Source organism: Chaetodon trifascialis, chromosome 23, assembly GCF_039877785.1.
Source record: "Chaetodon trifascialis isolate fChaTrf1 chromosome 23, fChaTrf1.hap1, whole genome shotgun sequence".
Lineage (NCBI taxonomy): Eukaryota > Metazoa > Chordata > Actinopteri > Chaetodontiformes > Chaetodontidae > Chaetodon > Chaetodon trifascialis.
The window spans coordinates 19,149,701-19,167,092 of record NC_092078.1 but is presented as its reverse complement, the minus strand read 5'-3'; the positions used below and the strand labels follow the sequence as shown (position 1 = coordinate 19,167,092).

The 17,392-nt window shown below is 39.9% G+C and overlaps 1 protein-coding gene across 2 annotated transcripts in view; it reads left to right on the top strand.

The window, feature by feature from the left end:
* Positions 1–15,631, top strand: part of snapc2 (small nuclear RNA activating complex, polypeptide 2) — a 28,538-nt gene extending 12,907 nt beyond the window's left edge. Inside the window, exons 6-7 of one of the 2 annotated variants that reach the window (XM_070993091.1) lie at positions 6,224–6,319; positions 14,503–14,587. In XM_070993091.1, the coding sequence (XP_070849192.1) occupies positions 6,224–6,310 (87 nt within the window). In that variant the 3' untranslated portion in view covers positions 6,311–6,319; positions 14,503–14,587. Of the gene's footprint in view, positions 1–6,223; positions 6,320–14,502 lie in introns of both variants that reach the window. The other variant, XM_070993090.1, reaches the window with a different exon arrangement.
* The last annotated feature ends 1,761 nt before the right edge of the window (positions 15,632–17,392 follow it).

Below are 17,392 nucleotides of genomic sequence, written 5' to 3'. Positions count from 1 at the left end.
TTGAAAGTCAAAGAAAGAGACAGAGACAAAAACAATTTCTCTTGATTTGATGGATTATAGAGTTAGTTTCATTGTGAAACTCAGGTTTGAATACTATCTCCAGCTTTCACTGTCACTGCCAGGCTGGGTCAAGTTCCAATAGATCATACACGCCCAGTACTTTACTTTTTTATTATTGGCCTGGCTGATAATATTGGCCGATATTCAGCATTTTTTCAATAATCGGCATCGCCCGTTTTTTCCACCCATAACCGATAAAAATGAATTTATGTATTTTAAAACGCGCTCCTTTGGCTCTGATGCAGCCTGATGACCCACCGCTACATTATAATTGCCGCAACCGCTTTATAGCTGGGGCCAGACGCACAATAATAGTACAGGCCCTTTCGGTTACCATTACTTTTTGGGAATAATAAATCTCCTAACGTGTCTCAGCCTGTGGGGCGGCTACTGGTTTATCAATAAACAACACCATAGGTGATTATAGCCTATAAGTTTAACAGTTCTACACGCTAGCGTGTCCTTGTTGGGTTTTTAGCTGCAGCATTTCCTCATGGGGGGCCCCCCACACTGGGAGCTGCTTTTGGTCTACTGATGAGGGCGCTGCCGAGGGGACAGCTCTGGCCTGGATGGCTGGAGGCTTCTGCACCTTTGTGTGGGGCCTCCTGTCTGCCTGGGTCGGGATGATCTCGGGCGGCGCTCCCTAGTCATGGGCTTATTCCTTGCCTTGTCCTTATGGGTGTGGGTGAGGCACTTTGTGTTGCTTTTAAGTATGAAAAGTGCCATATAAATAAAGTTTGATTTGATTTGACTTGTTTACAGTCGGCTCTCCCTCAGCACTCATGCTCTCACTACATTATGGTGCAGCATCTTAACTACTGGTGTTAAATTATCGTCTTTTTGCCTGTCACTTGTAAGTCCAGGGATATGAGTCAGGCAGAGAGCACACGTCGAGGAGATTATTCTCAGTGTGTTTTATTTTCAATCAATAAATTTAATGTCACGTCTACAACTCACATAGCAACACTGTCGCCTCACACCTAGAAGGTTCAATTCAATATTCAATTCATTTCAATTCAATATGCCTTTATTCATTCCGTGAGGGGAAATTCCTATTTCACAGCAGCATCAAAAATGGATAGAAAGTTAAAAGACAACAAGTTCATGCAGTTAACACAGCAAGTATATACAAAAGGATGGGATAGAAAGAGAAACGTCATTCCTAAGACAAAAAAATTATAAATAGCATTTACAGACTGTTATTGTTGTTCGAATCCCGCTGTGGGCGCTGGTGGTTTGTCCTCCACCTGCTGCTTGAGGAAAAATGGGGGCCTTTCTGTGCGGAGTTTGCATGTTCACCCCGTGTTTCCTGCTTAAATAACCCCCACTAAAAATATGCAAGATCACCACCTGACCAATGATGACGAAGGAGAACTGGTCCCTGGGCGCTGCTGTCGGCTGGCAGCTGGCAGCCCACCGCTCCTGGTCTGCTGCGGAGGATCGACAGACCGAGGATGGGATAAATGCGGAGAAAATAATTTCACTCGCATGGCGTGTACAGTTCCCTCCCTGTAACTCTGTGTGCTGTGATTAATAAAGTTGACTTCTTCTTCTTCGTCGTCGTCGTCTTCTTCTTCTTCTTCTTCTTCTTCTTCTTCTTCTTCTTCTTCTTCTTCACATGTGTAATGAAACGCTTTTCCAAGCTTGAAGATATGAAAACTGGTGCTGGCATGTCTACTGAATTGGGAGTACTAACTCAGACCCAAATTTCAGAACAGTTCAGTTCAGTTTATTTTGTTGATGTTTCAAAAATTCAGGGAGCTAATTTATTTATTTATTTATTTATTTATTTATTTATTCATTCATTCATTCATTCATTCATTCATTCATTCATTTGAGTGAGTTTTAAGAAATGCTGCTGGAAGTCCCCTGCAGTTTTTGTTTTAAAAATAATTTAATTTAAAGGCATTTCAATAAAGATTTTGTGTTTGTGTTATTTTACAAAAAGTTAAGGTCTTTTTCAGTATACGCAAAACAAACAGTATACTGTATTCATTCTAATCCCAGGTGTGTTACTCTAAATTTTGACACCAAAATTTTCATTTTTGCTGCAAATGAATATCAGTTCTAAACATTGGCTATCGGTTTCGCTTGATTATTAATAATTGGTATCAATATTGGCCCTGAAAAATCCATATCAGTCAATCTCTACTGAGTACTGTCATGCTCAGTTAGCAGACATTGCACTCAACAGTGTTTCTCATGGAATTAGATTCTATTTCTGGTTGTAGCTGACGGCACATGCAAGCGTTCTTAAATTATTAAATAACCACTATAAATATACATTGATTGACTTCACATTGTGTGAAACAAATAACAAAGCATATACAGCACAGTATAACATTGCTTCACATAGTGTCAAATAAATGCGAATAATTTTTCCTGTTTGGCCTACTCCAAGCATCGGGACCGTAACACAGCGTAGAGACGCACATCAAAATGGAAGCGGCAAATACTTTGTATTTTGCAAATGACGCCTCACATAAGCACATTTATCCTTACATGCTCACTAATAACTTACAGTAGGGTCTCTGAAATTGAAAGCATTGTGTTAAGAACATAAATAGACTAACTTATCAGTCATGAGACTAACCATTTGTGAACTCCAGACTGATTCTATTCAGGAATTTGGCCAGCCGTATCTCTACGGGGAAAGACCAACAACAATCCTTCCTCCTGTGCATGATTGTGTTTTGCTTCAGTGCGCCCCAAGAGGAGGGGCTATTCACACACTGGTCCGTGTGTTTGTGACAAAGAGCGAGAGAGGTTATGCCATTACAATGTGTCTCCACATGCATCTCAAGTAAGCGCTTGTGACTGGACCTCACTTCCTCCTTTTTCTTCTGCGTCTGTAGACTTTCTCCACGTGTGACAAAGACGAAGCCTATATTGGTTACTAAAATGGGACATTTACCATAAATAAATTGTCTTCATTTGTAAATTAAGTGTAAATGGTGAAATCACTCAAAAGAATGTGTTCAAACAGCTGGCAGTTAAGACACACTTTTAGACATAACAAGTGTCTACAAGTGAGTAACAGACAGGTTGATTACAGTGATTTTGCAAAAAAAACTGACGTTTTTTACAAGGTAAGAAACAATGAATTGCATTTAATGCCAAATTTACAACAATCCACAAAAGATTAAGAATTTGCTGTTGCCATTTTGCTGAGTTTATTAAGTTTCTCTTCACCGTACAACTCTTATAAATGCACATTGTTTGTAAGGGGGTCTGGGGATATTGCTATTAGAGTTCAGTGGTGAAATCTTTTTATTTTCTTTATTAGTATTATTATTTTCTTTTTAGTCACAGTTTGGTTAGGTTTAGGCAACCAAACCACTTGCTTAAGTTTAGGCAAGACAGCTACTTGGTAAGGCTTATGCAACAAAACTACTTGGTTAGGATTACGAAAGGATCATGGTTTGGAAGTAAATAACATTATTGGACACCAGGATACTAATAGTGCCTGCTGTTTTTTTGCAAAAAGATGCCAGCAAAGGACTATATCTGGGCTTTAATAGCTGCAAAACACAATACAACCACAACTCTTGACCAAGTTCAAGTACGTCAAAAATCTATATTTTACATATGCTTTTCTAAGGGTATGTCAATTGTTATCTATGGTATATTATGGGGGCATTCACAGCAAATTATAATGCATTCATAATGCTTTATGACTACACTCATAAACACACAATGATTTCTGATGCAGTGTGTCAATATTATTGATGTGACTTTGTTGGGACCTCACCATATGGATGAACAAAGAAAGGCCTATATGGGATGAGGAACAAAGCTGAAAATCCTGTCAGGCCTTGCAAATCTTACCTGAGTGCAAGAAGCGGTTTAAATCCATATCCTGGTTTCTCATTGGATGTGACCCACCAGGACTCAAGAAAATCCCCACGCCATGGCCATGACATCACCAACTATCAAGAATCAAGAATCAATGCACCCCGCTCTACCTTGTCTTTCCACTGTGATGTCAAGTTGCTATAGAAGATGTGTCATGCCTAATCAAATGTTTGTACTTGAATTAGCCTTGGCAACAGTCCTTTAACTCACTGGATGAGTAGCAGGCTGTTAGCGTTCACATTTGGATCGTGGAAGATATGAGCTGTGTATGTAGTCAGTGATCTCATTTTGCTTGCTGAAGAAAGACACCGTTCATCTGTTTTCTTAAAGAAAGACAATTCAATTCAATTCAATTCAATTCAATTCAATTCAATTCAATTTTATTTGTATAGCGCCAAATCACAACAGAAGTTGTCTCAGGACACTTTTCATATAGAGCTGGTACAGACCAAGCTCTTTTATCTACAAAGAAACCAACAATTCCCCCATGAGCAAGCACTTGGCGACAGTGGCGAGGAAAAACTTCCTTTTAACAGGCAGAAACCTCGAGCAGAACCAGACTCTGGGTGGGCGGCCATCTGCCTGGACCGGTTGGGTGAGAGAGGAAGAGCAAGAGAGGGAGAGACAGACAGACAGACAGACAGACAGACAGACAGACAGACAGACAGAAATGCAGTCAGAGAGACAGACAGACAGACAGACAGACAGACAGACAGACAGAAATGCAGTCAGAGAGAGAGACAGAGACAGAGAGACAGACATGCAGTCACAGTAACAGTGACAGTGGATGTAATAATAGCAGTAGCAGTTGCAGTGGATGTCAGGCAGGGCCAAGGCAGGAGACGCAGCTGAAATCCACAATCCAGATTCAGCCACTGTCCATGGGAACCTGCAAGACGACAAAGCACAGAGACTCCGGGGAAGGAGCTAAGTTAGTAACACGCCGTGGTAGGACATCAGAGTGTGCGGATGGAGAGGGACAGAAGGACAGAGGAGCTCGGTGTATCTTTGGATGTCCCCCGACAGTCTAATCCTATAGCCGCATAACTAGGGGCTGGTCCAGGACAAGCCTGAGCCAGCCCTAACTATAAGCTTTATCAAAAAGGAAAGTTTTAAGCCTACTCTTAAATGTAGAGACAGTGTCTGCCTCCCGGACAAAGACTGGAAGATGGTTCCACAGGAGAGGAGCTTGATAGCTAAATGCTCTGACTCCTGTTCTGCTTTTTGAGACTTTAGGAACCATAAGTAGACCTGCATTCTGGGAACGCAGTGTTCGAGTAGGGCAATAAGGTACTATGAGCTCTTTAAGATAAGAAGGTGCCTGGCCATTTATGGCTTTGTAAGTAAGGAGGAGAATTTTAAACTCTATTTTAAACTTTACAGGGAGCCAGTGCAAAGTGTATTGGAGAAATATGATCTCGCTTCCTGGTTTTTGTCAGAACACGTGCTGCAGCGTTCTGGAGCAACTGGAGAATATTCAGCAACGAATTTGGGCAGCCTGATAGTAAAGAATTGCAATAATCCAGCCTGGAAGTTACGAATGCATGGACTAGTTTTTCTGCATCATTTTGAGACAAAATATGCCTGATTTTTGCGATATTACGTAGGTGAAAAAAGGCAGTCCTTGAAATTTGTTTTACATGGGAGTGAAAGGACATGTCTTGGTCAAAGATGACTCCCAGATTTTTTACAGTGGTGCTGGAGGCCAGCGCAATGCCATCCATAGCTGCTATGTCATCAGAAAGTGACTTTCTAAGATGTTTAGGGCCTACTACTATAACTTCAGTTTTGTCCGAGTTTAGCATCAGAAAATTGCAGGTCATCCAGGTCTTTATGTCATGAAGACATGCTTGTAGTCTAGTTAACTGACTGGTTTCTTCCGGTTTCATTGATAAATATAGCTGGGTATCATCTGCATAGCAATGAAAATTTATTGAGTGCTTCCTGATAATCTTACCTAAAGGAAGCATATATAAGGCGAATAGAATTGGTCCAAGCACAGAACCCTGCGGAACTCCATAGCTGACTTTAGTGAGCACAGAGGAGTCGTCATTAACGCGTACAAGAGAGCGATCTGACAAGTAGGATTTAAACCATCTTAGCGCAGTTCCCTTAATGCCAATGAAATGTTCCAAGGATAACTTCCATGCCCCACTCTCTGTCAGAGCAGTCAGCTGTATGTGTATTCAGCAATGTCACTTTGCTTTCAGAAGGAAGACACGGATCACCCATTTTCTTAGAGAAAGAAAAGCATAGGTAACTCCACTAAATGACGTCCACTTTCCACTTTTTCCTCTACTGCTTACAGGACCAGCCACACATTCAACCACCAACAAAGCAACATATTAGCCCCCGTCATCGCCTGTGCTCTAAGAACCACTGCCGAACCTATTAGGCCGTAACTGTAAGCTTCATTGTTGTCATTGTTTTACACGACTGTATTCTTGTAAAATTAATGGACAACTGAGTCCTGTTGTTGCTATTTGAGATACCTCAATCATTGTGTTTGCTGCTTGTGTCTGTGTGCTCAACATATTAGGTTGATTGTGTGTCCCACGCCATCAGGCTTTTTTTTGTGTGTGTGTGTGTGTGTGTGTGTGTGTGTGTGTGTGTGTGTGCACCTGCAGTAGGGCTGGGCGGTATACCGGTTCACACCGAATACCAGTGTTCATTTTTATTATATGAATTTTTAATATACCGCCACACCGGTGTATGTGATTACACAATGTCCAGAACTTTTTGCTACGTGACACTGTTTCAGACGGGACCGTTTTCAATGTTGCACTTCTAAACAGGTATGGTGCGGGGCGTGGTGAGGGTAAATTGTAGTGCTGTGGTGTTACGTTACGGTAAAGATGGATGGGGCAGACATTGAAAGTTCCGAAATCGAAGCTGCAGAACTAGTAGAACATGATTTGAACTTGCCAAAGAGAGGAGCAATGTCTGTTGTTTTTTTTGTCAGCCTAAAGTTGTCGCCGGAGGCGGAAACACGAGCAATTTGCTCTACCACCTTAGCTGCAAGCATGTCTTGTAACAAAAAGACGAAAATAGCGTATGTCCAATTTATTTCGCCACTTCATGCAAACCACACAAGCCTGGCATCATATGAAAGCGAGAGTCTGATGATCATGAAGATGTCTGCCTCCTCACTGTGCGATGAAAACTCTGCGGGCTAGCAGCCAAACAGTAGCAGAAAAAAACTTCGCTAAATCATACAGTATGTCTTACCTCAAAAGTCAAAAGTTATATTTCAGCTCGAAAAAAAGCTGCTGATGTCTCCTCCTATGACTCTGCGTTAGTTTCAGATCAATCACGAAGGTCATGGTTGTTTACATAAAGTGGAAGGTGTTTCTAGAGTGAAGGGAGCGCTCTTCATGTGATAACCTCACTCTGGGCTTACTTCTTTCTGGATCGTCATTGGTGTTACTATGGTGAATTTGGGCGCTGCCCCTCGAATCTCTTGACTCTGACTGGTCAATAGAGGTGTCGATCATCAAAATAGACCAATGGGTTGCTGAGGTATTGACTGGTCTAACTGCGCAGTTAGTTTCACCGCTCCGTCTCATTTACTCATGAATGAGCAGAGCGCTAACAGAGGACTCTGCTGAGCAGCCTGAGGTGTTATTTTACTGTTTTATTCGCATTTTGTCCTTTTATAAGAGATAAGAACATTAGCAAGCAGAAAAAAAGGCTTAAAAAGTATTTTCAACAGAGGAATTTCTCCATATGCTTGGACAAGATAACGGTACTCTGCCCAATGAGCCCCTGGATATACCTGTGTTAAAACATCTGTCTTCCAGATGAAAAAAAAAATATATATATACGGTTATAATTTTGAAAATACCATGATATACATTTTTGGTTATACCGCCCAGCACTAGCCTGTAGTACTGTGTGTCAGCAACACTGGGGACCCGCAGGGGACTGTCCTCTCTTCCTTCCTCTTCACCCTCTACACCACAGACTTCAACTATTGGACAGAGACCTGCCATCTTCTTTTTTGTGATGACTCTGCGATAGTTGGATGTATCAGTAAGGGTGATGAGGATGTCACATGGTGTGAGCAGAACCATTTGCAACTAAATGTGGCAAAGACTAAGGGGCGCAGCTGGAGGGGAACCGGAGCTCGATTCCACAATCCCTGTCACCCAACATCCAGACCAGGACCGCTGGCTTCTCCAGGGAGCCAAGCCCAAGCAACCGGCCAGTTCCACCCCAGCAGAGATGCGAGGTCCAGAGTCCAGAGGAGCAAACTGAGCAAAAAGTCACCATCTAAATGCTTGCCTCCCTGTGCACTCGAACTGAACAACAAGTTTGACATTCTGGACGAGCTGGAATTCCCACCGCTCCCAAAAGCCTCCAACCCAAACCCCCTGCAGTCATCACCCAGGTATGCTCCTGAACCAGCTGACATCACTGCTCCCCGGGTCCGTTCAGCGCAGCTCAATAACAACCGGCAGAAGAGTCTGTCACGGTACGTTACAAAGCAGGATCCTGGAAGACAACCACACGCCCCCCTACTCGCCAGCTGATGGCTCCTCCAATCACTATCATCTTTGGCACTCAACATGAATCATTGGGGGGCACTCACGCTGTCGTTCCCGGGTGCCACTGTTACAGACATAACGGGGAAAATTCCAGACATCAGGAGATCTTTTGCGGAGGCTGACAAAATCATCATCCACGCAGGTACGAATGATATCTCCAAACAGCAGTCCGAATTTCTAAAGCAGGACTTCATTCGCCTTTTCGATACACTCAAACAGTTTCACTCAGGTGTCTTTATCTCTGGCCCCACCCCCACCTGTGGAGGAATCGGTAGCTTCAGCAGGCTGCTCATCCTGAACACTTGGCTTTCCGCTGCCTGTAGATCCCACAATATGGGCTTCATAGATAACGTTGATGCCTTCTTGGAGAGGAGGCACCTTTTCAGGGCAGATGGACTGCACCTGAACAGATCTGGCAGCCGTCTGTTGTCTGCCAATTTGACATACGGCATCCAGCACACATACACGTTGTTCACCTCTCCTTGCTGCAAACCCACACCTACTGACCAGCCCGTCAGTGATTGATGTCCCCCAGGTCCAAGTCACTATTTTTTTAGTTCCACCTTTAACAGTGAGAGCTGCATTACAGGACTGGGACCCTCAGACGTCTCCAACAATTCATCTATCCCTGTCATTATTACCACCAGAGAACACTTGAAATGCTAACAACAAAGAAATGTCCTCTGGCCATAATCTCAATAACTTGAAATATATAAACATATGTGGACCCCCCCCCCCCCCCCCCCCCCCCCGTTCCTCCCCAAACATTGCAGAGGTCACTGAACATGGCACTTTTGAATGTGTGATCTCTTTCAAATAAGACCTTTCTTATAAATGCCCTTATTTTAGAGAAGAATCTTGATGGTACTGAAACGTGGCTTGGCACTGATGGAGCTGCAACCCTCATTGAAACTTGACCCCTTCAAGACTTGGTCTTGACTGACTAGACTTGGATGTGGGTTTATCAGATCATTTCCTTGTCTTTTTTAAGGTAAATGATTTTAAACCACAGGAAATTACAGAACATACTGTAAGGAAACGCTATCTTACATCTGAAATGGCTGCAAGTTTTATTGTTGATAATTTTAACAGTAAACTCAAGACAGCACTTGACATAGTGGCACCAGTAAAACTTAAAAAGATTAAAAAGATTAAAAAAAAAATTAATCAATAACAATCACAAAAATTCGAGAGTCCTTTTTTCAACCATTGACCATTTAATTAACCCTGTTTTTAACCAACCTCTTGAACTAAATCTTTCATGTGAAGATCTTGCAGTCCACTTCAGAAGCAAAATAGATACTATTAGATCTAGTCTTTTCCATTGTCAGTATACACATTTTAATTTCTCAGAATCTGCGCTTTTAAATGAGGAAACACTGGAGAGTTTTGTCCTGGTGGATGCTGACATACTGAAAGTTACTGAAAGTTGATGCTGAAAGTTATCTCCCAGTTAAGTTCAGCAACCTGCCTTTGAGACCCCATTCCAACATCATTTTTTAAAGACGCTTCTAGTTTTTAAAAAAATGATCTGCTGACTATCATTAATCATTCATTACAGACTGGTGTTTTCCCCACTGCTTGCAAGACAGCCATAGTTAAACCTCTCTTGAAGAAGAACAATATGGACACATCAGTGCCAGAGAACTATCGACCTGTTTCCAACTTGCCATTTTTAAGTAAGATCCTAGAAAAACTTGTTTTTAACCAATTAAATGATTTTTTTTGACCTCGACAAACACTGCTGAAATATATCAGTCTGGTTTTAGGAAATATCACAGCATGGAGACAGCACTAGTGAAAATTGTTAATGACATCAGGTCAAACATGAACACAAAAATTACTGTCTGTCTTGGTGCTGTTAGATTTGAGTGCAGCGTTCGGCACAGTAGATCATTCCATTCTTTTAAACATACTCTGAAATTTAATTGGCAACTCTGGTACTGTTTTTATCTCACTGACAGGAAATTCTATGTCAACATGGGTGAACACGTATCTAGTTTTTATCAAATGAAATGCGGTGTTCCCTAGGGGTCAATTTTAGGTCCAACCTTTTTAACCTATACATGCTACCACAGCATCAACTTTCACAGCTATGCATACGACACACAGCTTTACATCGCTGTGTCTCCTGATGACGCAGGATCACTTGATGTTCTTTTTAACTGTATTTCAGACTTTAAATCCTGGATGGCACAGAACTTTCTACAGCTCAACCAGGACCAAGCTCAGGTATTAGGTATTGGTACAGGTGACCAGAGAGAGAAACTGGCTTGCAAACTACAAGCAGTCTCTTTTAGCCCATGTCAACAAGTAACAAATCTCAGTGTAATATTTGACGCAGAACTGAACTTTGAGGCTCATATAAAGGATGTCACAAGAAAGGCATTTTATCATTTAAAAAACATTGCCAAAGTACACCAGTTTCTCTCTCAAGCCAATGCAGAGACACTTATTCATGCTTTTATTACCTGCAGGATTGATTACTGCAATGCTCTTCTTTCTGGTCTCCCTAAAAAGAATATTTTCCAACCACAATTACTTCAATACTCAGCCACTTGGATGCTGACAAAGACCAGAAAGAGAGCTCATATCACCAATTTTAAAGTCTCTGCATTGGCTTCCTGTGTGTTTTATAATTGATTTTAAAATTCTTTTATTGGTTTATAAAGCTCTGAATGGTCTTGCTCCTTCGTATTTATCTAACTTGCTTTTACCATATGAACCCAGCAGAGCCCTCAGGTCTTCTGGAAGTGGCCTTTTAACAGTACCCAAAGTTAGAGTGAGGCATGTTTTTGTTACTATGCCAGAACTTTTTGTTATGGAATAGCCTGCCTGAAGATCTGAGGGCAACATGTAATATTAAAAGCAAACTTAAGACCCACCTTTTTAGTCTGGCCTTTAGTCTTTTCAATTTTAGGTATTTTATTTTATTTCATTTTATTTATTTTATTCTATTCTATCTAAAAGGCTATTTTAATTTTGTTCAATTTTATTTTATATATTTATTATTTTATTATTATTACAATTATTATTGTTTTAATATTGCAGATTTATCTCCTTTGTTTCCTCATTTCATTCAATTTCTTTTTTAATTCAAGACGGCGTTTCCTCAGTATGTACTTTATTATGCACTACATACTTTGTATGTACATTTTCTTATGTATGAAAAGTGCTATACAAATAAATTATTATTATTATTATATACCTATTTTATTTGTCTATGTGTATACTTATAGTCTCTCAGTATATATATTTTGTTTTATATGTGTATGTATATATGTGTGTGTGTGAATCGATTAAAATATTTAATCGTGATTAATCTCATGAATGTCATAGTTAACTCACGATTAATCGCAAATTAATCACACATTTTTATCTATTCTAAATGTCCCTTAAATTATCATTTTAATACTGTTATCAACATGGAAAAGTGGATAGGCTTGCTTTGTGCAAATGGTTTTTATTGAAAACAACAAAGTATAGTGTTTTATTTCACACTAACATTCTCACTTTGAGCAGTCATTCACATTTGAATGAATCAAATCTCACACAATTTAACACTGTCAATAAACAGATGACAAAAAAAAAAAGATACAAAAAAAGCCCCTTCAACAGCCCTTTCTAAGGGATCAAAACAGGGTGATACAAGATAAAGTTACAAAGTGCACATCATTGTAAACTATGAGTCAGGCTATAGTGCAGTTAAAGAATGGCTTAAACTTTCCTTTCTTAAGTTTCCTTTGAACATACAAGCAGTCAGACTATAATGCTCTTCTGTTTATTCACCAGAGGCTTATCAACCCAGCCTCTTATTTCTCTCCAGAAAGAATGAACATTACTTGGCTATGGCTGCAGTCAGCTTGTTCTTAGTTGCGGTATCCATATGCCTCTGTCGAAAGCCATCCATTATCGTCTGGTTTTGACAAGGAGGCGGCGGAGAATTCACACTCTCCGTGTGTTTGGCCATCAAGTCGCATTTGAGACCGGATGTGCTGCGGTGATAATTCAGTTCACACCGACAATACACACAGATAACTTTGGTCTTGTCAGTCGACCCATCTGGCAACTTTTTGAGACTAAACTTTCCATTCAGGATCTTGTTCACATCCATTTCGGCGTTTCGCGCTTGACATCCATGCAAGCCGGTGGCCGGTTTACAATCGGATCCTCTAGTTTTTGTAACGTTACTAGCAGTGGCCACAGCTTATAAAAAACTACAAGTTCACTAGGTCACAAAGAGCGTTAATCGCGCGATATAAAAGATGACACTGTTAAAATTGATTTGCATATTTTTGACAGCACTAATATATATGTGTGTGTGTATGTATATATATATGTGTGTGTGTGTATATCTATATAAGTATTACAAATATTTGGTTTTTATATTTTGTCTTATGTCTATGTATGTATGTGATATATACACACACACACACACACACACACACACACACACATACATATACGTATGTATGTATGTATGTATGTACGTATGTACGTATGTACGTATGTATGTACGTATGTATAGGGCCCCTTCAACAAAGACAATTTCCCCTGGGTGATCAAATCTGATTCTGATTCTAATTTTTGGGTTACACTTAATCAGTTAAAAGACTAGAGAATGGATGACAAACCCTGAGCTGAGTTCACACACTGGGTTTCTGTGTAATAAAGACAAGGTTGTTTTTTCTGTCCATAGTCATTAGGATACCCTCTGCTTTGCTTTGGGTGCTTTTCCTTCTCTCTCTTTCACTAACCCATACACAAACACAACCATGTGCCTTCACAGGCATCCACTCACACACCTTACAGGTATAGCATAGGGGAGCGTAGTCCTACACTGAGCTTTTCTCAGTGCCAACTTGTTGTCAGAGAGACATGTAAGCACATCCTCCATTGTGCTTCTGATAACTCATAGCCACTGGCAGTCACATCCGCTGTCTTGCCTTCCTTCTCTGCCTTCTCCCTCTGTGTATGAGCTAGCGAGTGAGGGTGTCACATGCTCGCTAGCTCATACACACCCTTTAGTTGTAGTCAGACAATAGATATTTATTGATTGAAGGATTATTGATTGTTGATTAGTATTGCTGAGGTTAAATCAAGGCTATTGTACATTTAAAGAGAAATTGCCCATGATTATTTGTGCATATGTGTTGGTTGTGAGGGTCAGCACTCGAATTCAACCATTCACTGTTCACCTGATAAATATGAAATGTAATACGGTATTTTAAACATTGGCATTTTGAATGAACAGCCCTTTGGCAGACCACCATGTGTTTACTGGTCCCTGATCTTAGAGTGGTGCCCTGTTCTTATTAATAATTTTATTATAAATTATATGGTATAATAGTCCACGTAGTATGATACGATATCATTGTATCTGTTAAGTAAATTGCTAAACATATTGATACATGATGATTTCATTGTTGCTGATTAGTAAAGTGTTATGCATTGTCCCTTTTTAAAAGAATCTGTGCTGCATCCTAAGCAATTATTAAGCAACACACCAAAGTGCAGAGAATTACAAGTAAAAGAATTCCGCTTTAGGAATTTAGGCCATCTATGCTTAAATTTACGCTATCCATCTTTATATTTAGGACATTTACTATATTTATCATTTCAAGACCTATATAAAATCCCTATTTGTAATGTTTTTTGTTTTGGCTTTAATGTTCGGCACTGAAGCAGCGTATCCTCGTTTTCGGAATTTATTTGGCACCATGAAGCGCCAGTCATCTGCACAATCGGTTACAATTGCCTCAGTCTATACACAAAAGAGGAGGGGCAAGTACTTCTTTTCAGTGCTGACTCATTGGCTATTGTCAGGTGTGGACAGGAGATAGAAGATCCAAATTGGTCAAGTGAGGTGTCAATTGAAAGAGTGCAGCATCCATTTTGATACCAATAATGCACATGTGTACATGCTTACTGGAGTTATAATCAAGAAAGTGTGGCAGATTAGCACGTGTCTGCATTATTGTGTTTTGAACTAAATATTTTAATGAATTGGATCTCACTGCCCTCCTCTCCATGTCTACAGGTGTACCAATGGCTGTCATCCCCTGCTGACTCCAAAATTGCAAGAGAAATGTTTAAAGACCTGAACGATGGACTCGGTGCTCAGAAAGAAGCACCAACTGATCGAGACAGCAATAGAACAAACAGTCAGCAGAACACTCCAGGGACTGCTGACAATAGTGATGCCACTGACACTGGAGGAAAGAACTTCCAGCTGGATGAAGCTGAGAACCAGTCATCAGGCAACAATAACATATCTAGTCAATCAAGGGACATGGATGTGATGGAACTCTGTCCCCCCCTTAATCCTTTTATGATGCCACTGAAACTGTTGATGCGCCAATAGCTCAGGGTTCCAAATTTAGAGTTAAGTTAATGTTATGGAGATGTGAGCAGTAGTTCAGTGGTATTGTAGGACCAAGTCCTTAATAGAACTTTGGTTACTAGTTTATTTACTTTTGCCACAGTTACCATACCAAAAGACTAAAATAACACAAAGTCGGTGTCTGGTTCTAAAGGTGTCAAAGCTTAATGCTTGTTTTTGGGCCTGGCAAACAACCTATTCTGTCGTTAAGGTATGAAAAACTGGCATTGAATGTGGTCAGATTCAGATCAGATCAGAGAGCTCCTGATTTAAATAGAAAAAATACACTTTTAGTAAGGAAGATTTAGAATTTAAAAATAATTTTTTCTACTCTGTCGCACCTTCTCTGGTGCAAATTCTAAGCCACCGTGATCAGATGACAATAAGGAAGCAAGTGTTCTTGGCATATACACTTGGTGGTACATTATTGCCATGACATTGCATCCTTTTGTGTTGACAGTAAAAATAATAATGAGTTTTTTGCTGTCAGTGGGCCACTGAAACATCATAATCTCATCAGATACACTGTGTGAGTCATTCACCTTGCTGGTAAACAGAAACACACAGGACATCTTCATAGATATCACATTGCCTTGTTAGGCTGATCTGACCTGATCTTTCTCATCAATTTTCCATTTTTGATTGGTTTTGGTCTAATGTACTGAAGCAAAGTTGACAGTTTACACAAAAAGAATTTTCACATCATTTTATCAATAATTTCCCAGTAGTTTCTTGGAATGATCTGTGTAATGTGAAATAAAATTTGATTAAAATTTTTGGAAGTGCTACCCTCTGTGTGTGTTGAATTATACACAGGATATATATAGACACATTTTAGAGCTTTGCATATTCAGCAAACTCATAACAATGAAATTGGAACCACTACTACTTTGCTGGAACTGTACTTTCTGAATTTTATATTTCCCCATAATTAGTACCAAATTATGTTGTTTCCAGTGAAGTTAATGGAAATTACGTCAAATTACAGAGCCATGCAATAAAGTGTCACATGAGGCCTTCCCCTTACTGTGCCACAAAGATCAAATCATGTTATCTAAAATATTATTGCATGCTGTAGATTGAAGATTTCCCTTCATCAGAACTAAGGGTCTCAATGAAATACAGCCCTAGATTTCAAGTATGTAGGACAAATACATCCTGATTGCCATAGAGTATACCATACTATTACATTATGAACACTGAGAACATGTTGGATTTATTGTGATAGTGCAGCTTTATCCAGATGGAGCTCACTCATTGCAACTACTTTATATACTGCTGGTGTGAAATATCTATGTAGAGATGTTGACATACACAAGTCTGGCCAAAGTCTTCTGCCAGAAAACTGCAGTAGTCCAGGAGCTCAGTCAACAATCTTTAGTAATGCCTTGCAGGAGTAGATGTGTACATTGAACATACTATTTTCAGTATGAATAGACAGCCAGTTATCAATTTGTGAAATTACGGTTATCTGAAGTAATATGACCACACAGAATATATATTTAGTTTAAAAAAAAAAAAAAAACCTACTGGATAATCAAGTAAATTACCACAATAATAGCAACTTCTGCTGAAAAGAGTTGGCTACACAGTGATATAAGCACTACTCCAATGTCCACAAGAGGTCTCTCTCGACCACGACAAGGAATATACAGTGCAAACCACATTTGTAAAATTGATAGGTTCTATCAAATGCTCCATTCAAGGCCAGAAATGAAGTTTCAGTGTCATTTTAAGCAACAAACGAAGATCATGTGCCCAGATTAAGCACTCCACAACAGCCACTTAAATGTCTTGTGGTGAGATTGTTTTGTCAGTGTGACTGACTGACTGACTGACTTACTGCTTCTTTATTGATCCCAATTTGGGAAATGATTTTGTTGCAGTAGCAATTAAACATACAGGCATACACAGAATACATACACATTACACATACACATAACTTTAACCAGTGCTGTCTCTGTGCTATGATGTACTCTAAATCCTGACTGGAAATCCTCAAATAAACTATTATTGTTTAGAAAATCGCACAGCTGATTGGCAACTGCTTTCTCAAGAGTTTTTGAGAGAAAGGGAAGGTTGAATATCGGTCTATAGTTGGCTAAAACCCCTGGATCAAGAGTAGGCTTTTTAGTAGCGGTTTTATCACAGCTACTTTAAAGGACTGTGGTACGTAGCCTGTTGATAAAGACAGATTGATCATGTCTAATACTGAAGAGTCAATTAGAGGTAATACTTCTTTAAACAGCTTAGTCAGGATTGGATCTAAAATACACGTTGATGATTTTGATGATGAAATTATTGAAATTAGTTGGTGAAGGTCAACAGGAGTAAAACAGTCTAAAACTGCGACAGACTGAGTAACAGTTTCTACGGTTTCTGTGTTTGAAGACAAAACAGTACCTGTTGACGGCAGGAGCCGATGGATTCTGTCTCTAATAGTTAGAATTTTATCATTAAAGAAGCTCATGAAGTCATTACTGTTCAGAGCTAAAGGAATACATGGTTCAACAGAATTATGTCTCTTTGTCAGCCTGGCTACAGTACT